The sequence below is a fragment of the Sporothrix schenckii genome (genome assembly GCF_000961545.1).
Source record: "Sporothrix schenckii 1099-18 chromosome Unknown Cont43, whole genome shotgun sequence".
NCBI lineage: Eukaryota > Fungi > Ascomycota > Sordariomycetes > Ophiostomatales > Ophiostomataceae > Sporothrix > Sporothrix schenckii.
Window position 1 is genome coordinate 1,787,987 of NW_015971144.1, and position 27,538 is coordinate 1,815,524.

A 27,538-nucleotide genomic window follows, 5' to 3' on the forward strand; every position below is an offset into this window, starting at 1 on the left:
GTGAAGTGGCAACAACATTGAGAACGGCGTTCCGGCGGGCTGCTTTATTATATGATTATATTTTTTGAAAATTATACATATAATTGCATCTGCGTTGCATCGGGTACCCACCTCTCATGCACATTCTTTGTTTCGGTCGAATCTCTGTGTCATAGGTTTGCATTCTGAACTTGAATTTGATACTACGATTAATCTCAAAATCAACATGTTATTGATAATAAAATGTTCATGAAATATTCATCATTTATGGCCGTAGGATGTCAACTACCTGTTAAATACGAATAAAAAAACGTTGATGGTCTTCCCCAATAGTTTTTTGTCTTAGTCAGCTTATGTGATAAATGAATTTACAAATTCTACACATAATTTGAGATTCAATGACTTCGGCATTGGCGTTTTAAAGAAATCAAACGACATCAACTACACTACCCTCTCGGCCGACCCCAAGATCCATTACCAGTCCTCGGGTCTTGCTGAGGTGGCTGGCCATACGAAGGATGTCTTTGTTCGTCGTATTGTTGCTGCTGATACCCGGGATGTTGTTGATGCTGTTGTTGATGCCGATGTTGGTATTGTTGTGGCGGCGGTGGCGGCGGCGGCAGCGGCGGTGTTGCTGCAGATCCTGACCAAGCAGAATTTGGCAGCAAGTGAGGCGGTATGGGCGGAGGCCATGGTCCCTGGTAGCCTGGCGGGGGAACAGGCGGTGGAGGGACAAACGGAAAGCCAGCAGGCATGCCCAAGTGTGGTAGAGGTGGAGGTGGAGGTGGATGCGAGAAGACGGAGAAGGCAGGATGCGGCGCTCCTCCATGCGGTGGCAGCGGCGGCGGCTGGTGGTGGTGCTGTAGATGGACCGGAACGGGCGGCAGCCCGTGCTGAATATGGGGCGGCGGTGTTCTTCCTAGGGTGGGATGCGGTTGGTCGTCGTTGTCGTCGTACTGTCCCCTTTGCGGCGACCGTGAGTAGCGGTATCGGTCGCGAGACAGGTGTCTCCTCGGCGAATTCGATCCGCTCCACGACCGAGAGCGACATCGGCTCCTTGATCTGGATCGGAACTGGCGCTTTGACCTCGACCTCGACCTCGACCTGGATCTGGACCTGGATCTGGATCTGGATCTCGACGTAGATCGGGAGCGATGGTGGTAGCGGTGACTCGGCACATGTAGACGTGACTGGCTCTTATCCTCTCGTCGTCTGTCTCGGTTTCGACTCCGACTCCGACTCCAGCTCCGACTGTCCTTTTGTCGAGACGTCGATGTCGCCCGGCCTCGGTCAGGACTGACGTCTGGCTCTGCGAAGCCAGTGCCACCGAGAGTCTTCCAACGTCGCCGACGCTCCTTCATGCTCTTGCAAAAGGCACGGGACCAGCCATAGTAGGTGTCGCCACCGACAATGTCGCCCGACAGGACATCAACATCAATGCGTTCTCCAAGGGCATTCACGTCCGAGTCGATGTCGGCGGCGGCTGACATCTCACCGTCCTTGCCATCCTCACCGCCCTCACCGCCCTCGCCTTCATACATACGATCAACGTCGGCGAGCAGGGCACGCACGCTGGCTTCAAGGGCCGGTGGTGCAGGACCGGGCGCAAGCTGTAGCGGTTGCAGGTTGGCCGGGTTCATGGGACGTGTCGAGTTAGGCTCGAGGACGTGGAGCCATGTGGCGGCGGGCCAGTCGTACCAGGGCACGGCAGGGTCGCCATGGAGGGCGGGCAGCAGGAAAGGCGCTTCTTTTGTTTCTTTTGCTTCTTTGGAGGCGCCTGTACTTGTAGCACCAGCAGCAGCCAGCCCCTTTTGGTGTTTGCCAGCGGCCTTGTCCTTGGCTTGTTTCTGCAGCGCCTCCTCGGCCCGGCGTGGTCCTTCGTCGACGGCTGTTCGAAGCTGCTGCAGCACGTTGTCACCGACGTAGTTGTGGGAGGCCCACAGGTCGAGCAGGTCGTTTAGTTTTGCGAGCTGTTTGGGGGCACGGACAAACGCTGCGGCGCTCGACACGAGGGGCAGGAGACTGGGCTCGATACTGGCCACAAACGGCGGTCTCGTCGCGTTGTCACCGTCCAGGGTGGTGCTGCGAAACGCGACGTGGTACAGGACATCGCTGATCACGTAGAGGAGGTGAAGACGTTTGCGGCGTGCCGAGGTCGGCTTGGCTTCCGTTTCGGATGTTGTGCGTCGTGTCTCCGGCGGAAACGAGTGGGCGAGCGCCACGAGGTAGCGGCCGACGGCGGCAGTGCGGGCAGGTGAGTGCGTGACATGGCGCAACATCCAATGCTTGCAGGTCTGTGTAGGGGAGGAAGGAAGAAAACGACGAGAAAATAGGTGGCAAGCCACCAAGAAGTCGAGAAGCGCTTAGCGAGGCTCAGGAGATAGTGGTATATAAGAAAAAAAGGAAGAAAAAAAAGGACGGCGAGAACAGGCGGGAAAAAACGGGCAGAGACGGGCAGAAGCGGGAAGAGGCGGGCAGGAGCGTTGTCAAACCTGGACATTGGCAGGCGAACAGCGCGCCGCAGTGAGGGCCAGCAGGCCAGCAAACTCGTCAATATCGGCGCGCGAGCAGGGCGCGGGGTCCGGGCGGAGGAGCACGGCGGTGAGGGAGGCTGTGGCAATGGCCAGCTGGGCGGCCGTAGCGGCCATGGCAAAGTGTGATGTGGTAAGAAGCGGTCTGCGGTGGACGCGTCACCTTGAAGCCGGAAAATGTCGTGATGCGATGCGAGGTCGATGCACTCGAGGGCTGTACATAAAATGCTCTTCAGGGCGCAAGTCATGCACACGCGTCAGTTTGGACTAGACTCGCAAACGGGGTGACCATTGTCTGTCGCGTGGCGTGTCGGCGTAGCGCCGTGGATTGACGCAGATGGACGTAAACTGGCGTGCGTCGTGAAGGCGTCGTGTTGGAGATGTTTTGTTTACGGAGATTCAGTGATGTTGAAGCATGGTCTTGCGGAGGATTGGTCTTGCCGTTTGGGGATGCGAGAATTAAAGTGGGGCTTCATGGCACTAGAACCGCCTTTCCAGGAAGCTGCCCTGGACAGAAGGCGCTAGGGGCGCTGTGAGCCGGCCACATCAGCCCTGGGATGTTGTGGCGGCGACGTGACGCTGTAGTCTCACAGGTGTGCGTTTTGGCGGGATGGAATATCCTGCATATTTGTGAGGATTGCCTGGATCGGAATCTTTGGGTCTTTTCGTACTTCTTTCTTGGTTTTCGGTTACATATTTTAATACAATACAAGGAGCTAGTGTGGCTCCATGATCTGCCAATCTAGAGTCGAACCCCATATATCAAATCGAACAGTATCCATACATGACTGTGTGCCACCTAGCTTGCTGGTGACTACATACGGCAATCGTTCCGTTATTTTTGCCGCTGTCCGGCTACCACCAAGTGGAGTGTGAGCGCGAGTCAGATGGGCCCAGGCCCAGCCTTTCCCCTCGTCAGTTTCTCCGTCTCGTCGTCTCTCCGTTACTCCCACCGCTCAGCACGTTCGTCTCGTCACGAAAACCGGTCGCCTTTGGGACTCCGGAACGGCGAGCTCGCCTCATATTTGCTCTTCTCCAGCACGCGCTGTGACTCGGTGGCCGGTGCGTGCCGCGTGGGTGCTGGATCGGCGCTGGAGGATTCCTGGCTGGGCGAGCCGACAGTGTCCGTGCGGGCGGCGGCAGCCGACTGGGGACTGGCGTTCTGACGTTCTTTCTCGAGGGCATCGATGACGGACTTCTTGCGGCGCTGTTCGGAGAGACGGGCCTGGCGGTCGGCGTTGATGCTCCTTTTGGCAAAGTAATATGCAATGCCGCCGGCTGAGGGAGTGTGTTAGTAGGCAGCTAGACGGTGAAACGGCGAGACAAATCAAAGAGGAAAGCCACGTACCTGCACATAGGGAGCCCCAGCCGAGCCTGTTGAGACGTGTTGTCAGTAAAGCGAACGAGAGGAGGGGAGACGGCAACGACCGAAGACAAGATCAGGTGATCGAGAGTGGCCGCGTGCCGTGGCAGAACATACCAAAACGACCGTACCTAGGACATCAACGTTAGTCGCCATGCTCAGTAACGGCATGTACGGACAGCGGTGCCGTGCGGAGAAAACGATACGTCGTAGACTAAGCTGACTCGAGTCGACTGAAGAATTGGAGCTTTGGGTTGCTTACCGTATTCATTTTGTGCGGGAGTGTGCTAGAATACTTGCGGTATACTGAGGTTGGCTAGCGAAGGAGAAGCAAAGCAGACTGGTAAAGTTTATTTACGGCGCAATCGTCGTATCAATTGGCCATAGACTGCCAAAAAAAAAGTTGATCGGAGCGCAAAGTGCAGAATAAAAAGCGCTTTCCTCGGGCAAAGAACGACGTCAAAATCGTACGATGTCATCGCATATGTAAAAGTGGGGCTGTCACGTGGCGGACGAATAAAAAGGCAGCTGCTGCGATGGAGGTCTGTCTGTACGATGTATGCCGTTTTAGCGGCCTGTAAGTCTATGTTCACACGACAGCCTTCTGTTCACACATGATAAGTCGCCATGTAAACGACGGAAGGTTATGTACACCATTCACAAAATTATAGTCTTGTTCTCAAAACTGCCCCGTATTTTTGACATCCACTCCTACTGTAGGTTCACAAACAGACCGCCATCGACGAGCAGCTCAGCACCAGTCTAGGGAAACAGTTTGCTGTTAGCAGATGGCTAAAAAAAAATATCACCAAAATATCATTGGCAAAGGGCATGCAACCGGATGGTAGCTCAAGAAAAGGGACGTACCACAAAGCTGCTCAGCTCCTCGCAGGCCAGGAAGACTGCCGGCCCGGCCATGTCCTGCGGCAGGCCCAGCCGGCCGAGCGGCGTGCGGCCCTCGACATACGTCCGCTTTACCGGGTCCGCCAGGTCGACGTCGTTGAGCTGCGTGCGGATGGTGCCGGGCAGCAGCGAGTTGCAGCGGATGCCGTACTTGCCGAGGGCCACAGCGCACGACTGCATCAGGCTCTTGACGCCGGCTTTGGTGGGCGTGTAGTGCGTCTGGTGGCCGCCGCCGACGAGCGCCGAGATGGAGCTGATGCCGATAATGGAGCCGCCCGCCGGCGTCTGGTGCAGGGCCATCTGGCGACCGGCCGCCTGGACGGCATAGAACGCACCCGACAGGTTGGTGCTCAGCGTGTGCTCAAACAGCTGCGGTGACAGGTCCAGAAACTCGGCAAACTGGCACACGCCGGCGTTGCTCACAAAGACATCGAGGCGGCCTTGGTGGTCCGCTGGCGCAAACGAGGCCACAATGTGCTCGACAAACTGGCGCCCCGTCTCGGGCTTGGAAATGTCGCCCGCAAATGTCACCACACGGTTCTCGACGACCTCGCCGGCCGGCAGCAGCGCCGCGGCCTCTTTCAGGAAGCTCTTGAGGTGGGGCTCATCGCCGGCACCGCCGAGGTGGTTGATGCCGACCTTGGCGCCGTGGCGGATGTAGTCGAGGGCGATGGCCTAGGCCGTTGGTTAGATGTACAGTTAGATGGAAAGAGTGACGGGCCGAAGGAGACTCACGCGGCCAATGCCCGTCAGGCCGCCAGTGATGCCCGCGACCTTGCCGACGAGCAGCTGCGGGAGCGTCATGTGCGTGCTGGACTGGGGAGGGGGAGTGTTTTTGGTATGTAGGACGTAGGTTCGTATAGTCGTAGAGTCGTCAAAGAGAGTGGTAGATTGGAATGTCAGTTTGAATCGTGTCGCTGGGCGACTACTGTGGGAATATATTATTACGAAGATGCCAAATCAGGAAGAACGGTGACGACAAAGGGACTCGAACGAGGAGGAAGTGACGACCGCATTCCTTGTCAAGAAACAAAACGAAATAAACGAAGGCAAGAGCTCTGTCTTGCTTTCCCAGTTGTCGCGCTCTCGTCGCTCTCTAATTGTCCTGCCGGCTTGAATAATACCGACCTTTTGGACGGCGCGCGGAGCGGGGTCTCTCCAAGGCTCGTTCTTTATGTACGAGCCCGCTCAGTGCTCCCCACTCCCCACAGTCCTCGCTAAGCTCCAGCGCGATGGGCCGAAGCTGACCGACGAAAGGCCCTCGTGCGAATACACACCGAACGACTACACCACACATTTTGGGGGACTTGGCTTGGGCTGTATTTGGGAACTTTGCCTTTTTTTTTTCTTTTTTGAAACGGGGGGCGTTTTGTGCGACAGCGTGGATTTTAATAGACGGGAACCATGCATCCTTTAACGGCCATTTAGTGGCAGCATCTCATGTTGAGCTTGAATAAGTGCCAAAGAGGAATATAGAGGCGAGGTTTTGCATAGTCAGGCACTAGCTCGTCTACACGACCTTGATTTATAGTCGGGGCTCCCTTTTGTCCTATTGCCTGTGTGTGATCTCTATACCGTCTAACCAACAGAGCGGCGTGCTTTAATTTAAAAACGGAACATGCAGCAATGGCACAAAAATGTCAAAGACAGCAACCAGTCCTCTCGACGCAAGCTGAACGCAGGCGCAGATGGAGTTCATGATGTCACGTAAAACTCTCGTTTCAATGACAAAAAATAAAGTCTAGTGAGGTGGTATTCTAAACAGGGTAAAGAAATCGGTTGATGATGAACGGCAGGTATAGCAAGGACGATTTATGGTTCCTATTAGAATAGAGCGAACAAACATAGGGAGTGGGCGTGGTTATAGAGTGGCAGAGAGGTCTTTCAGGAAGCAGGTATCGCCGAACAAAGACACATATCCCTTTTGTCTAGTAATCGAAGCGAAAGTCGAGACGCTTGTTGCCCTCGTCCTTGGTCGTGTTAATATAGTGTTCGCGCTCTTCGGGCGTCCACGCATTCCATATCTTGTCGCGGCGGGCGTTGACCCAGCGGTAGTAGAAGTGCACCGCCACATACAAAAAGATCACGCCAACATTCAGGCCGATGAGGGTGCGGTTGCCGCGGCGGTAGCGGGGTGCGTCGTCGGCTCGGTATATGTTGGAGTAAATAACACCGCCCGCTTGGCAGCACATGTTATACATTGCGGTCGAGACGGTGCGGGTGCGCACCGTGTTGGCGTTGCGCGAGGCCCAGCCGACCTGGACGGAGTGGTTCGAGGGGTAGCCGAGCAGGATGCTGACAAGGGCAAACACGACCCACTTGTTCGCGGTCGTGGTGTCGATGCAGTAGAGCGCGATAAGGCAGGGCAGAGCCCAAAACTGGCCGATGAGGCCGTTGAGGGCCAGTCGGCCAGACCAACCAGCAAAGAGCGTGCCCAACAACAAAGTGATCATGGAGAGCACGTACGTAGGGATAATAAGCAAGTTGGTCTGGAAGGTTGTGAAGCCGAGGCCCTTCAAACTACAAGGTGTAAGTCAGTGTAAAGAGAAGAAAGACAAATAAAACAACAACAGCAGGGCGAGCGCACCTCAGAGTCAGATACTGGGTTGGGGGGCCCATGGACATCTGAAAGGTCAAGCCAATGGCATAACTGGGTCGGTTAGCATGTCTTTACAGTGTGAGATTTGGTGTACGAGAGCAAAGACCTACATTGGCCACATGTGGTAGTCCCTGAGAGCGTGGTACAGCAAGCGAGGCGTGATGGCTTGTCTGTTGTGCATAGAGCCTTTGGACGGGTCATCCCGGAGAGCGCGGTTGACGATGATGGTCTCCTCACTGTGCGACAAGACGCGTTAGATATATGCGGAGTAGAAGACACAGCCGAAACGTTAAACAATCAAGCAGTGAAATAGCGGCACAATGTGAACGAACCGCTCGGTGAACCAGCCCTTCTTCCCGCGGGGAAAGCCACTGGTCTGCGTGGGACTGGGAGGCATAAAATACAGGGCTGAGACGCCGACAACCAGCGTTATCAAGCCTTCGATGAGAAATAGGTAGCGCCAGCCCTCGACGCCATTATGGCCATCCAGGTGAAGAATGCCAAAGGCGAGGAAAGCACCAAGGATAATGGAAAAGGTCATGGTCGCCCACCAGCGGGACAAGCGGATGGGCAGTTCGGCGCTGGTGTAGAAGTAAGAAAGGTAGAGGTTCATCTGAAAGAAAGGTTGGGTTGTATGAGAACTTGTCATTCACAATGACTGGAACTGGAAACGTCACTGGGGGTGGGTTGGAAACGTACGTCCGGAATGAAACCGCCCTGGAGGATGGCGAGAAGAGCGCGGGTAACGAGGAACGAGGTCCGGCCATTGAGCTTGTATTGACACATGGCCACGACACTCCACAGGACCATCTGCATGGGAATCCACCGATCAGGGCCCATCCTAAAGCAGTTAGGAATGCTGTGCGGATGCAGATGTAAATTGCAGAATAGAAAGAGGGGGTGAAGGGACATACCACTTGGAAACCAACTGCGACGGCAGTTCGGCGCACATAAACGACAGCAAAAACACTGTGTTGCCCAGATTGTAGTCGTTGGTCGTCAGACCCAGGTCGGTGAGCATGTTGTCGGACACGGCCTGGCCAAGATTGACGCGGTCAATCTCCAGGGCCATGAATGCCACGCAGGTAAAGATGAAGATGCGAACGTCAATCTTGCGCACGAGGGCCTTCTCCTCGCGCCAGGTCCAGCGCGCAAGCGGGTCAAAGCGATGGATGTTCTCCCAGTCAGCGCGCGGCCGGTACTTGACGGCCAAAGCCGGGTCGTCGTAGACGGACGGCTGGGTGGCAATGGCATCGAGATCGACGGGCTTGGCCTTTTCCCAAAAGTAGCGCCGCGTGGTGTCGATGGGCACGCCGAGAGGCGGTATATCCGCGGGGTTCACGACGACCTGGGGCGTCTTCTTGTCGTCGCCGGAGCTGGTGCCAAGGTCTTCGGCTGACGCGGTTGGCACAGACGCCGTGGGGTTGGCCGACCACAGCACAGTCGGCATGATGTTGGATGGTGTTGGGCAAGTGACCCTGGGGTGTTGCGAAGCAGCCTCAGAACTCGCAGGAACAATAGCCAATCCGCGATGAATTTCGCTTTTCACAGGTCATCAGAACCGCAAAGTGCTCTGGGCAATGCTCATCAAAAACAGCCTCGTGTGATCGGCGTCTGCATCGACCCTCAACTTTATAGAAACGAGGTAACAGGTCACCAGTGCACCCGGAATGTCGCCATCGCAGCTCTCTCGTCATCTGTCAATGGGATGACACATGTTGCTGCCCATCTTCGTCCCCTTCCCCCCCATCGTCAGTGTTCATCTTTTTGATCTTTTTGGATCCGAAACCGTCATGTTCTCGTCTGCATCTGCAACCCAGCCTTAGCGGTGTGTTCGCACGCTTTGTCGTCCATCGCGTCGCCCGTCTCGCTTATGTCGGTTGGAGGCCGGTCCCCATATCTTCGGGTCTCCGGTAGTAGTAGATTGCGTGCACGTTGCCCCCCCTCCATCTTCAACTTAAGCACGTCAACCGGGCAGTCACCCCGACCTCGCGTCTCATCAAGGTACGGCCATCAAAAATATGACGGGCGGTGCCGGACATGGGTCATAAAGGGGCAAAGAAGCAAAGAAGCAGACCAGCAGGCAGGATATGTTCGTACAGCCAAACGGGACAGGACGCAAAACGTCAGCAACGAGCACCCGGCACCAGGTTGGCGATATCTTGATTGTGAAATGCGCGAAAGATGATACTCTGGCCTTGGATAGTGGCAGACATCGTCCGACGGTTGTGGGGATACGTCGGGGTATTGTTTGGCCTCTGATTGGCATGCAAGGTCGATTTGTCGATTTGTTGTCAATTGTGCCAGCACAATTCCGCCATTGCATGCTTTGCCGGCGATGCTACGGAAGAGCTGAAGGATCTGAAGCCTACAAGGCCCGGCCGGGACAACAAGCGGCCCTAGCAAGGTGCCATTGGGGGTCTTGCCGAGGGTGCTATGCCGACATCTTCGCATGGCGCTAAGAATGTGGTAGGTGGTGTTCGCAATTGACGACCTGCCTTGTACAATCCATCGCACCCTAATCCCCTGGCCTCCGCAACCTCTGGTGTTTGTCATGCTTCCTTTATTAGCCTTTTCGTTGCTTTGCCACTCGGGCCTTGGGGCAGTACTCGCTTGCTTGGTTGGATTGGCGACATTGATTGTGCAAACTAGAGTGCAGATAAGATGCTGTCGAAGTTCACCTGTCATGACCGTCCATAAAACAGACGAGATGCTAGATGCAAGGGGCCAAACATGGCCAACAAAGAAGCCCAACCGGCCAAGGTCGTGTCGCGTTGACATGCGCCGCCCGCGAAACACTTGGAGCGCAGCCAGCACACCATCTGCTTTGTAGTTGCGCAACGGCAACAGGAGAAACAAAAGGCATGCCGTCCGCGCACTCCAACGAATCGAAATAAGACAACCGAAGCAAGACAACAAACAACAATGATAATAATAATGATAGGAAACAGAATAATACATGGACCCTAGGCCGCACTCCATTTCTGTAGTGGATTGATTTACGTACCCTTCTAGTGAGTCGCTTTGTCGACTCATTAACACCGCGGTGGCCGGACAGATGGTGGCGTCGTGGAGGTTGAGGCCCGGATAAGGCAAAGCCAGAAGATTCGTTTGAAAGAATACAAGGGGCCGGGAGTGACGACGACGATGGCCAGAGACGGCCACAGCCAACTTTTCCAGGGTAAGGAACAAACCCGTCGCGCTTTGTACAACGCCATCGATAGGAAGGTGCGCGGCTTGTACAGTTATGTTTCGTTTATTGAGTTGCTCTTGCTTCGTGTTGAGATTTCAGACCAAGGCGACCAGGAGCGCTCGCGCTGCAAACGCTCATGTAAGACTCAGCACACGAAAAACGAGTACAAACAGAGGCAATTTCTAAATGTCCACATACTTCCCCGTCGATGCACCTCTTGTCTCTTCATCTTGAGCAGAAGAAACCCAACAAATGGTTGTAACAACCCTCCTGACGTGCAGGCCGACTGCTCTGTGCAGGCACTGTGTTTTGTGACACCAGTCCTTGACACTGGGCGTGCGCGCCCATCCTACAACCAGCTTAGTCATGTTCTTCGTCCAACATCATTTCAAAGAACACACACAGCCTCCTGATACGGAGTCAACAAAGAAAGAAAAGAAAGGGGTTGCACAAAGCAATGGCCGCTTTCATTGCTATTCCACGGTCAATAAAGCCATCGCATCGCCGCATCCGTGTGTCCTGATGTCGGAATGCAGAATGTAGAATGTGGCCGCCTCTTCTTCTGACTCTTAAGACTTCATTTTTGCACTCCAGATATCAAGCGACCTTGTTTTCTTTTTCAGGTTCTTTGCTCTCTATATATATCTCGCTCTGCTCCTCTTCCTTTTTTCTTTCTTGAAAACATTGCAACACAATCTCATCCTCTTTCCTTTCCTTTCTTCACGTTCGTTTTTAATTCTGTTACTGTATATAATTTTATCCTTTCGGCTGACAGCACCTCTTCAACCTTCTTTACTTTCTATATTCCTCAAGGAAACATTATCCGTCACTCTCCACCGACACGATGCATCCTGACTGGCCAGAGACCCCAGCTGACTTCATGCCACTGCCGCAGTGCCCAGGCCCGAAGTTGCATGCATTTCAGTTTCATGATCCTCAAGATATAAAATTCATCTCTTATATTGGACAAGGACTTCATGCTCATGTTTTGAAGGTCGAGATCAAGGGCCAGGAGTATGCGCTCAAGCTGGTACGTATGTTATTTTTTTTATCTTTCCAGTTTTCTCTTAAAATACAAGAAGGAAAAATAAATACATAATCTAAAAATCTCACCCTGGCCCCCTCCCTCCGTGACGCCCCATATTCCGCCAGGTTTCGTATACTAACACGTCTTGCTTTTGTATAGTTCCGTTTCGTCTACGAAGAAAACTGGGAAGGCCCCGGAGAGTACTCGGTTAATAGTACGCGCGAAAAGTTAACTGTCCTTGCCCAGTACTCAGACCCGTTTTACAGTGAATGCCGCGCGTTTGGGCGTCTGCACGAAACAGGCCACACCGAGCTTGCCATCCCTTGTTATGGCTATGTCTTACTGGACGAGGCGCATGAGCGCAAGCTCACCGAGCAGTTCAAGCTCGAATACAACGGTAGCATTGATTTTCCTGGCGACGAAGACATGCGCGGGCTCTATCTAGGCGAGCGCAGTGGCAAGCCGCCGCCACTTCGTGGCATCATCAAGAAACTCGGGTCTACCATAGACCCCTGGAGCCCGGCCAACGTTAGGGTGCGCACCATGCGGCGAATTCTGCGGGACACGATTCGCCTTCACCAGCTGGGCATTTTCTACCTCGATTTGCGGCCTGAGCAGCTTGTGGACAATATGATGTGCGATTTTAGCACCGCCTTCACTGTTCCGCATTTCATGGCCAGTCCCGAGCTGAATCCCAAACTGGCCGAGAAGGATCTGGCAGCCATGGAGCACGAGGTATTCTTGTACACCATTAACGACTACTGGTGTATTGAGGATATGGTTCTGATATCTCGTCGGTACTCCCGCCAAAAATCCAAACTCCTCGAAAAGATGACTGTGTTCCCCTGCGGGGTGCGAGGACCGCATTGGACAAACACGTACTACAATCTCCGACGCAAGCCTTCTCGTGTTAAAGAGATGCTTCGGATATATGCGCTGGCTGATCCCCGGCAATTCGACTGGAAGGCCAGCGCCGCACTCAAGGACAACGATAACCATAAATTGCGGCTGGCTAAAACACCCAAACTGTGGTATCTTCCATGCACGCCAACAAAAGCGCTCGAAATGAAATGTGATCGCACGTTATGTTCCACGCTGGAATGGTTTGTGGATGATGCCGGCTTGATTTTCCCAACCAAAAGAGGATATGGTCCTCATATACGCCAGATTCAGCAGGAGAGGAAAGAAGCGAACTCCGAAGAAACGGGTGTTCCTGAATTAGCAGCCCCCTAGCGTTCTACTGGGACTTGCGTCTCCCTGTTTCTGTTTTCTCTGTATTTGTTTTTGTGACTGTTTGGCGAGCACTTTGGAAGTACATTTTCAATGCATATTGGTGTGTTTATTTGAAGGAAATAGATAAAAAATGAGTGAAGGATTCAACTATGACAATGGCAAATAAACCATATACAAAACAAATTCTTAACGTGGAAATGAAAAGGCGCGTTTAAAACTGGACCAGTTGGATCTACGTAAATGAAGACAATAGATAAAAGGGAAAAATGGAGCGAAAAAGGAGAACAATAAAAAGAAAAGAAGAAAAGAAAAACTCGCCATGTACGACCTCTCTGTGAGCCCTATCCTTCTAAGCCAAGTCCTCCACTCTGTACACTCGATGTACAATCAGTTTCCGTTGTTGTAATGAAACCAAAAGTCGGTCTGCATACGAAAGTCGACATTCACGTTGCCCAGAGAGGGTGTCGGCATGCTTCCTCCACCAGCAATTCCACCGCCAGTTACAGCGGCCTGTGTTGTAGGATCCGCCGCTGGCTTCACAAAGGCCGAATACCGGTGTTGATGAGCCCATGCACTCCCATCGGCCAGCTCGAGAGGCTGCCAGGCATCAATGGGGACAATCTCGTCGGTCTTGACAAGCTGGCGGTGGCCATCGCTCAGCGACAACATACAGAGCCACCACAGGGACAGCTCCGAAGTCAGATAGGACTCGAGCACAGCGCGTGCCCCGTTGCTCACCTCGCTCTGCTCAACCAGCTCTGTGTTCCAGGGCACCGGCATAACGCGGGCTGTCCAGTCAGACCACGCTTCGGTCGTTTTCGAAGGCGGTGTGGCGCCAAAGCAGCAAGCCACCAGCTCCTGGTCCGTCTGGATGTAACCATACCGCGTTCCAGCCTTGGCGCACAGGTTCGCCAACTGTCGGACGGGCCACTTCTGCTCGTTGGGGGCGTTGAGGGGGTCCTTGATGAGCGTGCTTCCTTGCCATTTGACGCTGGTCCGGCATAGACCGACAACCAAAACGTCACGCCGGTAGTTGCCCAGCTCAATGACGTGGTCAATGACGGTCCGGTTGGGGCCCGTCAAGAGCGTGGCCACGGTCGAATTGTCAGAGCTGGTGTACATGTGTTGCACAGCCGCGCCAACGTATAAGCCCATGGCCTGTTTGGTGCACTTGACCAGTGGCAGGACGGTTTTGTCGTTCCAGCCGATTAGGTCGAAGGGTCCACTGTCGTCAATGACGGTGAGGCTCTGCAGCTGGTCAGGGGACGGCACTTTGTCAGCAATATGCGCTGGCAAAGCTTCATCGAGAATGTGTCCTTAGCTTTCGTTGAGAGTGTCGATATTGAACTCTTCCCAGAGGCTGACCTTGATGTGGGGCCAAGTTGCAGACTTGGTGTTGCCCATCGTTAGAGTCGTGCACGGAATATTGGGCTTGGGCCGAACGAGGCAATCGCGCAGTGTCTTTGTGTGCGAGCTCATAGTGGCTGTTGGGACACGAGGTGTTACGTTGGGGATGTGTGAGGACGAAAGATTGTGGTGGGAAGATGTGTGCAATGTAAGGACAACTTTGGTGTCTGGGGTCTAAGATCTCACCGTCTGAGATTGTAGGAGAGAATCAACAGGAGTGGGAGAGGCTCTTCCTTTATCCTTGTCTCGTTCTCTTTCCTTTCCTTTTCTTTCCCTCAACCTTCTCCTTTCCTTTGCCTTCTCCTTTCCTTTACCTTCTCTTTTCCTTTCCCATTCTTTTCCTTCGCTTTCTTTCTCCTTGCTTTCCGCCTTTTCTTACATTGATCCACAGTGCCTGGAATCCATCTGCAGCTCAAAACTATGAAGCTCTTTCATGACAAGTCACGAGGCTGAAGATTCTGCCCAATTCCTCAATGTATAGAACTTTAAAGACTGCACGACCTGTAACTTTTTTTCTTGCGTTCTCATTCGTCCGCCTTTGCATCCCCTCATATTTTCGGGGCCCTGTATAGTTACTGACATGTTTGCTTCCGTCAAAGAAGCCTGCCCAAAGTGGTCTCGTTGGTTTCCCCCCCTGCTTGTCCCTGCTGCCTTTTGTTTGCTCGTTCTGCGGCTGTTACACATAAATATAGAATGCCGCATACCAGAGCAGCTGTCACATCCTGCGCCGTGCATCACGTATGCTGCACACTGTGGAAATGGCGGCAAAGACAGACTGCGTTCAGCCGTCTCATTTTGGGAGCCCATCGTCCGTCTCACCGTCAATCCACCTGTCAGTTCATCATACAAGTGAACACGGATTTGTTCACAGGCTGATGCAAGTCGTGATAGCCTCACCTATCCCTGCCTGGACACCCCGAGCAACGATACATCATCTTTATGGCATCGCAGGGACTCTGGGTGTGAGGATGCAATACGCTCTTTCTCCTCTTTTTGATTATCTTGATTTCTTCGCGTTCAATAAGTCTTTCGATTAACGATAACACACACGTTTGAGCCTTCCTCTTTTCTTTTGTGAATGGCTAACTGTATTTGTTCGCTAATTGAGTAATCACGGCGTGCGTCAACTAGGTACATGCATAGAGCGCCTTATATGATTATTCTGTCGGTGCATACTTTCTTTTTCTTCCTCCTGCCTATTTCCGCCTGCTCATTCCCCTCGTCACGTACGTGACGCCGGCTAAGTGGCTGCTGGCTGATTTCGAGCGATACCTTGGTGTGGAGATGGAGTTCTTGTGAGGTATTCGGAAATGTCAAGAGAGAGTAACGAAGTATCAATGGTCATTCTACCCTGATTGCTCTCTTAAGGAAGGTATCTTCGGCGCCCATACTCATCTACGTCATGTCCGAAAGGGGAGGGAGTTTGCAATTGACTCAAGCTTATCAAGATACTTTACCAGCTGGTACCTGTCTTTTCTTGCCTGTTCTTGTCCCTCTTGTTACCCCCGCAGTGTCATCAGTAGGCATTCACTGAGTATCGTCGAGCCTCTACAGTCGACACACGCACCATGCTTGGCCAGATGTTCTTTCTTGTCATTCTGTCATCCAGAAGGTTGCACTTGGGGTACTCCTCTTTGCGCGAGGTCGTCGATATGCATTGATCCCTATAAACTAGCCTTGTAGCGTGGATGATCCCAAGGTCATAGTACCTCCGCACAACAGAAGATATAGTGAAATTAGCGACAAAGGATTATTCGAACTTACTTATACTATAAACAGGAAACATGTAAACAAACCCGAACCTAGTTAAACGCAATGCAGCTAAGCAATTCAGTGCACGTGACTCGGCATTCGCTACTAAATCTTGGTGATGTAATTGGCCATAGATGATTGTTGTTATTATTATTCTATCCACGTAATCTATTTTACGCGTTGCCTTGCATATTATTATTTTCAGGTTCCCCACTTATATTCGTGGGCCTGGCCAATCACAGGGGACTAGGTCTCGCCCCACATGCTTATGGCATCAACATTCGCCGTCTTAGTAGGAGCTCTCTTCCTGGTTCGTATTTTCTAACGCCTAGGTAACTCGCTCGCTCTGGCCTCTGGGGGGTACAAGGCGGTGACGTCGGGCTGTGAGCGGCAATGCCATCTTGCCCCACCCACTGTAAAACATACAGTGCATAAGCAAAGCAATTCCACCGTTCACTATTCCAAGAATGTCCCAGGCACCTAGGGTAAGAGCGACCCAGGTGGCCACCACCACCACGACCACAATTAACTTACAACCACCAACACGGGAACAAAACAAAACACAAATCGTGTGGCAGGTGCAAGTGACATCGACTTGCAGGAACGGAAAGCCAGAAAGTGCCACCCAACACACAGACACCTGGAACCGCGGCTAAAAGCATTCCAGGAAGGAGCACTCCCAACAAAAAGGGGCCAAAAAATAACATACGCAACATAGCCACCTCCAGTGGTTTCTCACTGCAGGTGCAGCCCAGCACTCACTGTGAATAACACAGATACACCACACGACACGATACCTCCTTCCGTTTTGATTCCACCGGCACCCATGCCTCGTGTTCACACTTGACACTCTCTCACGACGCGGCTCTTCTTTCTTCACCCCTTTCCACCATCTCGACGACCGTCCCATACGGAGCCTGTTCATTCATCCCCATCCATACCCCTCGGCCCAACGGTGGACGGCCTCCCATCGGCATCCCACTGCATTCTCCGCATCCCACCAGTGTCCTGTCTCACCTCGCGCACCCTGTCCCCCAGTCCCGCCCGCGCCTTGCCCAGCGCCATTACTTCGGCTTGCCTTCGCCCTCCATTTCGTCCCCCGTCAAAAAACTTCAAGTTTGCGCGGGCAACATCACATCGCCAACGTCAAGACGTCACACTCGCTGTCATCTCCATGCCCGGCACCTAGTCAGCCTCGATTTCCCCTTCGCCCCACCACGCATGGGCAGCGCTCTTCCCGTCCTTCTCCTCTCCCCTCCTCCTCCTCCTTCTCCTCCTCCCGTATCATGCCTCCGCCTCCCGACGAGGAAGGGCCTGATGGCTCGTCCATTGTGAGTTTCCTGCGGCTTTTGTAGGTTATCGTATCGTTCTTTTCCCCCGGTACTGACCCCTCCGCGCAGAAGCCCGTCTCGTCCCTCCGAGCTCGCTTCGAGAACATGGGCAAGCCCGTCGTCGTCGGCAGCCCTACCATTGCATCTCCCCATCCCTCGCCACTTCCGACGACGACTCTCAGCCGACCCATCTCGCCGGCTCCGAAACCGGACCGACTACGTGGTCCCGCATCGCCCATACTGGGAGACAGGCCCTTTGCTCAGGCGCCGCCGCCGCCAAAACCAAAGCCACACGATCCTTCGACCGCTTCCACTTCAGCAACTCCAGCAAGTCCAGCACACTCGCCAACATGGCCTGTCGCAGCCTCAACACCCGACAGCAGCATCAGCAGCCTCAACCTGTCTGGCAACGCAGCCCTCCTGCGCCCTTCCAATCGTCTAGGACCCCCACCACCGCTCAGCCCACGGCCCATTGCGCCGCCCTCTCTGCTCGTTCAGCCGCCGCAGTCACCTCCCAAAGGCCGCGCCGGCAACCTCGCCCCGTCCACCGCCGACCAATCCAACTTCTTCCTCAACCCTGACTCCGTCGTCAAGGCACCGCTTTCCCCCTCCTCGTCGCCGCGCCTGCCCAAGATCCCCAGCCGACCGCACACGCCCACGTCACTCGACACCCGGCGGTCGCCACGGCTCTCGCCGTCTCAGCCGCCGTCACCGCCACCGCCGCGTCGGTCTGCCGAGCTCAAGCGTGAGCGGGACCAGCGGGACGTCGCCCGCGATACTGCTATTGTTGTGCGCGATGCAACATCGCACAAGGCTGCAGCACCGCCGCCCATAAACCGGACCGACAAGCCCAAGATCCCCTCGCAGCAGTTCAATCCCACCCCGATTGTCCTGTCACGGGCACCCACTTCTCCAGCCGCCGTGTCCACGACTGGCTCGCCGCCCGGCACCCGCAGCACGGCCGACAAGCTTTCTCCCTTCAGCACGCCGCCGAGTGGCGACGAGAGCATCAACGACGACCAGCCGCCCATGCTGCCTGCACGGCCACGCTCGCAGCTGCCTCCCGTCGAGCGCAGCCACCCCAAGCCGCGGCCGCGGTCCATGGCTGTACCACCAACGTCCGACCAGGGATCAACAGGCCACCACAACGCGTTTGGACATGTCCGCCAGGACAAAGCCTCAAACGGCGTCGGAGCGCGAGGACCCCTGTTTCCACAGATTACGGGCAACGGCCACATCGGCGTGGACACGGTTGCCCACCGCCACGAAAACGACGACCACCGATCGGCGCGTCCACCTCTGCCATCACGGCCGACGCCGGGCGCGAACAATGCGAACAACGGCCAGCCGCCACGCGCCCAGATCCCTGCCTCGACACGATTACCGCCAAAACCGCCTCGCCCAGGAGTTGACACCCACGTCCCCACAAATGGAGGTTCGATGCACAGTGCCAGAATAGCCGGCATCGCCAGCAGCGGTACTTCCGGCTACGACAACCAGACGATATCCCCATCCCTCGCAAAGCGCGTCGTGTCGAATCCGACCACGTCCACCCAGCAGTTCCCGCCGCCACCGACACGTACGCAGCACGGCCGCTCGATGACCGTCGACCACCGCGCCACGCCCAAATTCCAGTCCGACTTCCATGGATCCAATGGCTCTCTTGTGCCCGGGCCGGGTCTCGCCTCCATACGGAGCGGTACATCCTCCCCATCAGACATTGCCAGCCGCAGCACAGACGCCCTCGTCGCCTTGAACTCGTTATCCAAACCACACGACAACCCGTCCGCCGCGTTCCCGGACGCCACAAACGTCAACCGCCGGCCGCCCTTTGCCAAGCAGGGCCTGTCTGAGATTAACACTCGACTTGACTGCCGCCAAGTGGACGTCTGTGGCCAGCGCGTGGTGACCACGGGCCAGCTCACGCGCGTCTGGAGTTTGGTCGACGGCGAACTGCTCATGAGCTTCGCCCACGGCGAGGGCATTCGGGCCACATGCGCCGTCTTCAAACCCGGTGCTCACGTCGATGACGAGGGTTTGCGCGTGTGGATCGGCAACATCACCGGCGAGCTTATCGAGGCCGACATTGCCACGCAAAGCGTCGTCGCTTCGCGACCGGCCGCCCACGCCCGCCACGAGATCATCCGTATCCATCGTCACTGCAACGAGCTGTGGACCATGTGCGACGGTGGCGCCCTGTATGTGTGGGGCCCCACCGAAGACGCCGGCGTGCCGAGCCTGGCCAGCGGCCAGCACCAGTCCTTCCGCCTGCCCCGCGGCCACACCTTCTCCATTGTCGTCGGTGACGAGCTGTGGCATGCCTCCGGCAAAGAACTGCGCGTGTTCCTTCCGACCGTCGACGGCACGGCCCAGTTCCAGGTTTTGTTGCGTCCGCTCCTCCAGGACGGCGCCGGCGAAATCACCTCGGGCACGGTACTCTTGAGCGAACCCGACAAGGTATATTTGGGCCACAGCGATGGCAAAGTTAGCATCTACTCCCGCACCGACTACACTTGCTTGGGCATGGTGAGTCTGGGGTCGTACAAGGTTAACACGCTCGCCAGCGCCGGGCCATACATCTGGGCCGGCTTCAACACCGGCCGTCTCAGCGTCTACGACCCGGCGTGCTCGCCGTGGATGGTGAAGAAAGACTGGTCCGCCCACGATAACCCCGTAGTCCGGTTGGTCTCCGACCGCGCCAGCCCCTACCGCACGGGCCATATGCAGGTAGTATCACTCGGCGCCGACAACGTGCTGCGCATATGGGATGGCCTACTGCAAGACGACTGGATCGAGGAGGCTATGCAGACGCGCGACAAGACGTACTGCGACTTTGACACTATCCGTGCCCACGTCATGACCTGGAATGCGGGCGCCTCGACGCCCGGTAGCCTTCGCTACAGCGACGACGACGCCTCGTTTATGCAGAACATGCTGCGGGATAGCGGCTCGCCAGACATTTTGGTTTTTGGCTTCCAGGAGCTTGTGGACCTCGAGGACAAGACGGCCACGGCGAAGCGCATCCTCAAGGTCAAGAAGAAGGAAGGGTCGGACCAGGAGCGCATGAGCCACCAGTACCGCGACTGGCGCGATTTCCTGGTGCGCTGCCTCGACGATTTCATGAACGGTGAGCTCTACCAGCTCCTGCAGACGGCACACATGGTTGGTCTGTTTACGTGTATTTTCGTCAAGGCGGATCTGCGCGACCGCATCCGCAACGTGGCCATTGCCGAGGTCAAACGCGGCATGGGCGGTCTGCATGGCAACAAGGGTGCCATTGCCATCCGGTTCCTGCTCGACGACACGTCCATGTGCTTTGTCAACTGCCATCTGGCGGCGGGCCAGTCGCAGGCCACCAGCCGGCACAACGACGCCGCGGCCATTCTGGACAGCACGGGCCTGCCCATGGAGCGCGACACCAACACGCGCATCGACAGCTACATTGGCGGCGGCGACGGCACCATGATTTTAGATCACGAGCTGTGCATCCTGAACGGTGACCTCAACTACCGCATCGACACCATGTCGCGCGACACCGTAGTGACAGCCGTCAAGGCGGGCAACCTTGCCAAGCTTCTGGACCGCGACCAGCTGCTGGTGGCGCGGCGCCGCAATGCCGGGTTCCGCCTGCGCGCGTTCGACGAGCTCCCCATCCGCTTCGACCCCACCTACAAGTACGACGTCGGCACCGACAACTATGACTCGAGCGAAAAGAAGCGCAGCCCGGCCTGGTGCGACCGCCTCTTGTTCCGCGGTGGGCACGGCGCCCGTGTGCGCCAGCTCGACTACCGGCGCCACGAGGTGCGCGTCAGCGACCACCGCCCTGTCACGGGCCGCTTCGAGTTGACCGTCAAGCACGTTGACGCCAAACGGCGCGCCGTCGCATGGATGGAGAGCCAGCAGCGCCTGGACGACCATCGCGACGAGGTGTGCCACCAGGAAAAGATGTACTACCTGACGCACATTATCGGCTACGACGAGGCGACAAGCGAGAACCTGATTCGGGAGCGCACCAACCGGCGGGTTCGGCGGAGTCCGAGTCGGCACCGGGACTAGCCCATGTCATCTCTTGCTTGCTCCTGCTTTGTTTTTTTTGTGTGCCTCTGTTTTACAAACAATGAGTTTTTACATACAATAAAGGGTTTCGTACGCCTGTGTGGCACAATGATAGGAAAAACATAGGACCCAAACGACTCGGGGGGAGACTCATGATAGATAACATACGTCGCATGAACATATGAACGGTAACAATAACAATACCAGAATACTACATACCAAATTTGTGCGTCTAAATACCTAACTGGAGGGTGAGAAGATCGAAATCATATCCGACCGTGAGTAGACGGGACTAGCATTAAGTAAGCACGTAAGCATTCACTGATCTATCTCCGCCGGCGCGCACGTTCTTCCAATTGGTGTGGCACCCTGTCGCTTGTACCTTCCCCGCAATTTTTTGAGCTGTAGTTGCCTGTTCCGTCTCTGTTTGGCGACTTCTGTTTTCTACCTAAAGAATTTGACGTCATACGCCGTTGGTTGTTTCTCTGTTCCTAAGATACCTTTGCCACCTGCGACAAACCCGTTGACCAATTCGTCCCTGCAAATCCATTAATATAGAGAGGTACCAGGGAAGGAACGTCCCTGTTGTTGTTTTACTTTGCTTTCAATCGCGCCGTGCGCACCTACCCTCGCTCTCCGATGCTCCGTCGCTTACTTTCGTCATCGCCCCCCCCCAGCATTTTTATTCGCCCGAATGAGTAGAGCAGCAATATACTGGCCAAACAGGAGCGGCCGCCTCGCTCTTTGCTCGTCTTGTTCTCCGTCCTTGTCATTATCCCGCCGCTTGCTCTCTATTTCTGCGTCTACTTCTCTACATAATACAACCGCACAATTGCGATCATTCACTCTCTTGCGTTCCCGTGCAACCCAAATCAAGTGGAGGTCTCCAATCCTGGCTGTCTTCTGTTTTCACGAGTGTGACCGGTTTTCACCCGAATACAGCACCATGGCTTCGCCCACGCAGATCCACGTCGACGCCGACAACACAGGTCTCTGGCGTATTCAGCAAACGCCGGAGGCGTCGGACCGCGTGTCCTCGCTGCTCCAGCAGGACCTCGAGACGCACCATGTCTTCTTTAACAATGATGGCTTCCACAACCACATCACGCACCACCTGCTGAGCCTCTACGGCACGGGTGCCGATGTCAGCGCCATCCAAAAGGGCTACGACGACAACAAGGGATACCAGCGCGAGGCCAGGCCCGTGCACAATCCCAAGGAAGGCAGCGACCCTCCGGGGGCTGCGAGCGGGCCGCTCGCCGACGACTGGTATGAGACTACCGCGCCCCAGCACCTCGGCCACGAGTCGTACTATCCAGACTTTTTGCGTTTCTTTCAGCACGACATCGCACGCCGCGACGAGGAGGCGAATAAGGCCGGCAGCAACCTGGCCGGCTGGGAGGCCGTGCTGCGCGACCGCGTGTTTTCGGGCACGCCGGCTGCCGAGGATCTGCGGACACGCCTCTTTGCGGGGTTCTTGCATCCGCTGATCCAGCTCATGTACGGCATCGAGTGGGGCGAGCCGGCAATTGTGGCTCAGGGTCTGGCCCAGGCCGCCATCCACAAGCACCAGGGACTCGACGACGTGTTGTACAGCATGGAAAAGGCGGCAGACGCCGAGAAGGCCAAGACGACGGGGCACGTCAGCATTCTGTCCCTCTTCCAAGAGGTCGCCCAGTCGCCCCAGCTGTCGTCGGCCGCGCACTGGGACGACCCCAACAAGATGCGCAACGGCGTGTTGGCGCGGGCCCTCAATGAAATGGTGGCCGTGGCTGCAAAGGTCTCCGTCCCGGCAACGGAAGAAGGGCTGGCCGCACGGACGGCCGAGATGGCCGAGGCGTGTCTCTACGTGGCGTCGTCGGCCGCGCTGCAACATCCCACCAAGTACACAAAATTTGATTTCTTCCTGATGTGAGATTCGCCAAAGTCCCCGAACACCGTTCGTTTTGCACCCCGTCATTCTTGGTATGTTTGAGATCATCGACTTACAATTGTGTGTAGACACCATGTCAACTCCGTACCTTTCTTCCTGGCAATAAACTCCTTTGTGTGGCTTTCGGTCGAAGCCAAGGCCCGTCTGCTCGAGTGGAAAATCCGCCTGGACCTCGTCCAGTACGCATCGCGGGCGTGCCCGCCGCTGCTCGACGTTTCCAAGCTCGAGGCGTACAAGTCGCCCCCGTCCAGCAACGCCTCTGCTCATCCGGCGGCGGATGGGCCCTCGACGACGAACAACAGCATCTCGCCCGAGGCCACGGAGGCTGCCGCCCGCCTGTTTCACATGGAGGAGGACGGGCATGCCATCAAACTGGTCCGCGCCACCGGCCTCATCGAGCGCGAAGTACGCAAGTCGCTGTTCACGAGAACGCCCTGCCGCCTCCTCAACTCCGATCGCGTCTGGGAGGCCCTCTACCGTCTGGAGACGGACTCGGTTTTTGCGCCAGGCAATACCTATGTGCGGACCACTGGTCTGGAGCAGGCCTGGGAAGTACGTCCAACACAATCGGAACCGAACCCGTGCGACCGTCCAACATGTTTGTTTTGCTAACCTGGCTTTACATTGTAGGATATTCCAGACATCTCCAAGTAGATTCGTTGCTCAAAAAATGGGTTATGATTGGGTTTAAATTTCAGAATGTATACATTTCTGTGCAGTTTTGCTTTGTCCTCATACGCCCAAAATGTAGCATCTATGCATTGTTTGATTTCCTTAATAGTGGCAAACAAAACAATATTCAACTGGTGTCAGACAATTAGAAAATGACGCACCAGGGTGGACAGATTCAACGCAGAAAGATCAGGCAAGAATTCACGGCAAGGGAGAGAAAACATTCGGATTTCTGACGTGTCTACAATAGTAAGAAAAAAAAATGAAACACAGTAAAGCCAAGCGAACGAAAATATGGGGGAGAGCGTCGGACAATGGAACAAAAGCAATCCGCAAAACCGGACGACAAGTAAGAAGGAAACATAAGAAAGAAAGTGTGAAAAAGTAAAGAAGATGAAATGAAAGAAGAGCGCAACAAAGCCAGATACAAAAAGTAAAACGCAACGTTGACCAACAAAGGAAAGAGAACATGACCAAGAAAAGAGAAAAAAGAAGAGACCAAAAAACAAAAAGAAATAGGCAGACCCTGCCCATGGCCAACAAGAAGACTTGAATGGACGTGGCGGATGGGATTGAGACGCAGGGAGAGAGTAGGTGAGTCAAAAGACGTAGCGCCAACGGTAAACGCCATCTCCCCGTCTATGTCACCCTCTCTGGGCTTCTGTTCCCTTGGTCTTCCCAAATAGCCTCCTCAGTGCTCATCCTCGCCCCTCTCCAAATGCAGGCCGTTCGTACGGTCAACCTACCAGAATGCACCCCAATACATGCCCTCCAAATAGGACACAATGCCTCGCCCGCCATCCGTCCATAGACTACCATACATAAAAATCGGTGACTGGGGGAATAGGCCCATCCCTTCCGCTGCCTCTACTCACATAAAACCAAAACCCCCAAATTTTGGTGTTCCTTCTTTATATCGTCCGGCGGTTGCAACGGTCTCCTTTTGTTCGACTTTTTTCATGTTTCGCTTTATTATTTTTTCCCACATCGCCTCCCATTCCCATCACCGTCCCGACGAGCCGGCCGAGTTTTGTCGTTCACGGCCCTGCCCCGGTCGGCGTTGGGCCCGGTCCGGGTCCTGCAGCTTGAGCGAGTCGAGACGCTTCTGGTTGTCCTCAGCGTCGTTTTCGTCGAGACGGGGCAGCAGCGTGGCGCCCGCGGCCGCGCCAGTCTGTAAGCGCGACAGCGAGTTGGCGGTCGCCGCGGAGCCATTGTTGTTGCTGTTGCTGTTGCTGTTGCTGATGCCATCCTTCCGCAGGTCGGCCTGTTCCTGAATGGCGGCCCATTTGTGCTCGCGCAGGGCTTCGCGGGCGCTGGCGGACTGTTGGTGCTCGGTATACTCGTGGGAGCAGTCGTCAAACAGCTGCGGGTTGATCTCCATAAACAGCTTCATGGCATTGTAGACCATACCGTGGATGGTGCGATTCCAGTGGCCCTTGCTGTTCTCGTAGAGGGGTGCAAACATGATGGGCAGGATGATCTCGACGTTGTCACTGACAAGGTTGCAAAAGTACTCATTGTTCCAAAAGTAGAGCGCGCGCTCGGCGACCTGGAAGTGGGGGCTGGCGACCGACTTGGCCAGTTGGTGGAACAGCGGCTCCTGGACCTTGGCGAACTCGGCCGGGTCCATGACCTCGAAGATGTCTTCGACCTCGTTAAGGAACATGACCTCCTTTGTGCTGTTGACCTTGGGCCAGTACCGCAGCAGGCCCAGTACGACGTCTTCTGTGAGCGATGCGTCCTTTTCGAGGAACTGGACAATACAGTAGGCCAGCTGCGGGTGGTACATGCTGAGACTCTTGACCTTGTGCAGCGGCAGTAGAACGCGGGTCAAGAACAGCTTGTGCTCCTCCTTGAGCGGCAGAGCAAAGCCGTTGATAATGGAACCCAGGATCTCAAGAAGCTCGGCGATGCCGTTGAAGCGCTCGGTCTCGTAGGTGAATTGGAAGAAGACGTTGTTGATGGAGCGTCGGATAAAGGAGCGCAGGTTCAGGAACTTGCCGTAGATGCGATGCAGGGTGGTCTTCAAGAAATCGCGCTCGCGCGGGTCCTCGGAGTCGAACAGCTCGAGCAGCTGCAGGACGAAGCTGTGGTCTATGTACGCCTTGGCAATGTTTGTGTTAAAATCTTGGCTCTCGATGAAGCGCAAAAAGAACTCGTAAACGACCTGGATGTGTGGCCAGGCGACTTCCAGCACAGGCTCGTCCTCCTCTGGGTCAAAGGCCTCGCCCTGCGGGTTGACGGGTGGCGGGATGGGGCGGAACAGGTTCTTGGCGAACATCTCAACAACGCGCGGGTACATGGGTTCGGTGATGACCTGGCGGTTGTTGGCGACGTAGTCGAGCAGCTCGTGCAGGGCCAGACGCTTGATTTCCTTGGACTTCATATCGGAGCTTGCGTCGTTAAAGTCGAAGATGACGTTGCACTGATCGATCTTTTGCATGAACAGGTCCTGGCGGCGGTTGGGAGGCACCTCATGGAAGCCGGGGAGCTTGTCGAGCTCGCGGTGCGAGGAGATATCAAAGCGCGACGAGTGCTGGCGTTTTGGTGTGCGCAGGCCCTCGGGGACGTCTTTGGGCGTGGACTGGAGCAGGCGGTCGTAGACGAGCGACTTCTGGCCGGCCTTGGGCGGCGCCAGGTCGTGTGGCATGGTCTCGGCGGCGCCCGGTGGAGGGACATGGGGCGCGCTGGGGCTGACAATGACGGTTGGCGGTAGCTGGCCGAGGCGGCCTGGTGAGTTGGTGCCAGAGCCAGCGCCGGCGTTACCGGCACCCGAGGCTCCCGGCTGTGCACCGCCCATGCTACTGAAGCGGTCGGGCACGCCCGGGTTGGCCTGGAGGCCGCTCAGGCTGCCAATGTGCGGGGGTTGGCCGGAAACAGAGGCAGGGCCGCCGCCGCCGATATGCTCGCTACCGGCGATGCTGCCGAGGGCACTGGCTGCGTTGCCTGGCGGCAGAGGCTTGTTGCGGATGTCGTTGACAGTAGAGGTGGAAGAAGATGGTGTGAGGACGGGGGACTGGCCGGCGGAGTCGCGGGCGTTACTGGAGGAGGGCGAGGCGGTGCCGTCTTTGGAGTCCTTGTTCTTTTTGGACTGTTTGTTGGGGTCCTTGCTTCGCGAAAGCTGGGAGAGGAGGGTTAGGAGTTAGCATTTTGTCGTGGGCGGAAGGAGAGGTGACGATGGCCGCGACAAATAGCAATGAAAACAAGACAGGGCAGGGATGAGCGGCAGCGTCGTCGCATTTTGGGCCAACGCCGGGCTCTGTGGTGTGGAGGGGACAATGCAGGGTGGGACGCGCGTAAGGGAGGGCAAAGATGATGGCAAGGGAATGGAGGTCTCGATGCAGCTTAATATGGTAACGGTCATGGGGAAGACGCTCCTCCCGTTTTGCCAGAGAAGCCCTCGAGCATTTGAGATGGATGCACGGTGTTTCTGGGATGGAATGCAAAGCAACGTACCTCGCGCTTGAGCTTCAGTTTGGAGAACATGGCGCCTGTGTGGCCGCGTCGGAAGCAGGAAGAACGGGTGTGTGGTAGAAGGGAACAGGACGACTACCGCGAG

The 27,538-nt window shown here is 55.5% G+C and overlaps 9 protein-coding genes across 9 annotated transcripts; 3 read left to right on the forward strand and 6 right to left on the reverse strand.

Annotated features, from left to right (window-relative positions):
* Positions 1-406: 406 nt before the first annotated feature.
* SPSK_02287 (uncharacterized protein) lies at positions 407-2,627 on the reverse strand (the record flags this gene model as incomplete). The annotated part of the gene is made up of 4 exons (XM_016729159.1): positions 407-898; positions 937-1,149; positions 1,281-2,273; positions 2,472-2,627. 4 exons carry the CDS (start codon positions 2,625-2,627, stop codon positions 407-409), a joined length of 1,854 nt encoding a protein of 617 aa, XP_016589322.1.
* An 856-nt stretch (positions 2,628-3,483) lies between these two features.
* On the reverse strand, positions 3,484-4,144 carry SPSK_02759 (uncharacterized protein; the record flags this gene model as incomplete). Its single annotated transcript, XM_016729625.1, has 4 exons — positions 3,484-3,788; positions 3,859-3,884; positions 3,991-4,004; positions 4,136-4,144. 4 exons carry the CDS (start codon positions 4,142-4,144, stop codon positions 3,484-3,486), a joined length of 354 nt encoding a protein of 117 aa, XP_016589323.1.
* Positions 4,145-4,584: 440 nt separating this feature from the next.
* Positions 4,585-5,580, reverse strand: SPSK_02647 (short-chain dehydrogenase; the record flags this gene model as incomplete). The annotated part of the gene is made up of 3 exons (XM_016729515.1): positions 4,585-4,635; positions 4,741-5,451; positions 5,512-5,580. The coding sequence occupies 3 exons, from the start codon at positions 5,578-5,580 to the stop codon at positions 4,585-4,587; spliced, it is 831 nt and encodes a 276-aa protein (XP_016589324.1).
* A 1,124-nt stretch (positions 5,581-6,704) lies between these two features.
* On the reverse strand, positions 6,705-8,825 carry SPSK_02310 (uncharacterized protein; the record flags this gene model as incomplete). Its single annotated transcript, XM_016729182.1, has 6 exons — positions 6,705-7,296; positions 7,364-7,426; positions 7,486-7,611; positions 7,708-7,988; positions 8,075-8,216; positions 8,290-8,825. The coding sequence occupies 6 exons, from the start codon at positions 8,823-8,825 to the stop codon at positions 6,705-6,707; spliced, it is 1,740 nt and encodes a 579-aa protein (XP_016589325.1).
* Positions 8,826-11,412: 2,587 nt separating this feature from the next.
* Positions 11,413-12,828, forward strand: SPSK_02494 (uncharacterized protein; the record flags this gene model as incomplete). The annotated part of the gene is made up of 2 exons (XM_016729363.1): positions 11,413-11,598; positions 11,755-12,828. 2 exons carry the CDS (start codon positions 11,413-11,415, stop codon positions 12,826-12,828), a joined length of 1,260 nt encoding a protein of 419 aa, XP_016589326.1.
* A 387-nt stretch (positions 12,829-13,215) lies between these two features.
* SPSK_02610 (uncharacterized protein) lies at positions 13,216-14,307 on the reverse strand (the record flags this gene model as incomplete). Its single annotated transcript, XM_016729478.1, has 2 exons — positions 13,216-14,076; positions 14,194-14,307. 2 exons carry the CDS (start codon positions 14,305-14,307, stop codon positions 13,216-13,218), a joined length of 975 nt encoding a protein of 324 aa, XP_016589327.1.
* Positions 14,308-17,273: 2,966 nt separating this feature from the next.
* SPSK_02157 (PI phosphatase group protein) lies at positions 17,274-21,374 on the forward strand (the record flags this gene model as incomplete). Its single annotated transcript, XM_016729034.1, has 2 exons — positions 17,274-17,318; positions 17,388-21,374. 2 exons carry the CDS (start codon positions 17,274-17,276, stop codon positions 21,372-21,374), a joined length of 4,032 nt encoding a protein of 1,343 aa, XP_016589328.1.
* A 946-nt stretch (positions 21,375-22,320) lies between these two features.
* SPSK_02423 (hypA-like protein) lies at positions 22,321-23,961 on the forward strand (the record flags this gene model as incomplete). The annotated part of the gene is made up of 3 exons (XM_016729295.1): positions 22,321-23,285; positions 23,376-23,859; positions 23,938-23,961. The coding sequence occupies 3 exons, from the start codon at positions 22,321-22,323 to the stop codon at positions 23,959-23,961; spliced, it is 1,473 nt and encodes a 490-aa protein (XP_016589329.1).
* A 1,021-nt stretch (positions 23,962-24,982) lies between these two features.
* SPSK_02251 (protein phosphatase 2 (formerly 2A), regulatory subunit B') lies at positions 24,983-27,465 on the reverse strand (the record flags this gene model as incomplete). Its single annotated transcript, XM_016729124.1, has 2 exons — positions 24,983-27,100; positions 27,436-27,465. The coding sequence occupies 2 exons, from the start codon at positions 27,463-27,465 to the stop codon at positions 24,983-24,985; spliced, it is 2,148 nt and encodes a 715-aa protein (XP_016589330.1).
* Between the last annotated feature and the right edge of the window lie 73 nt (positions 27,466-27,538).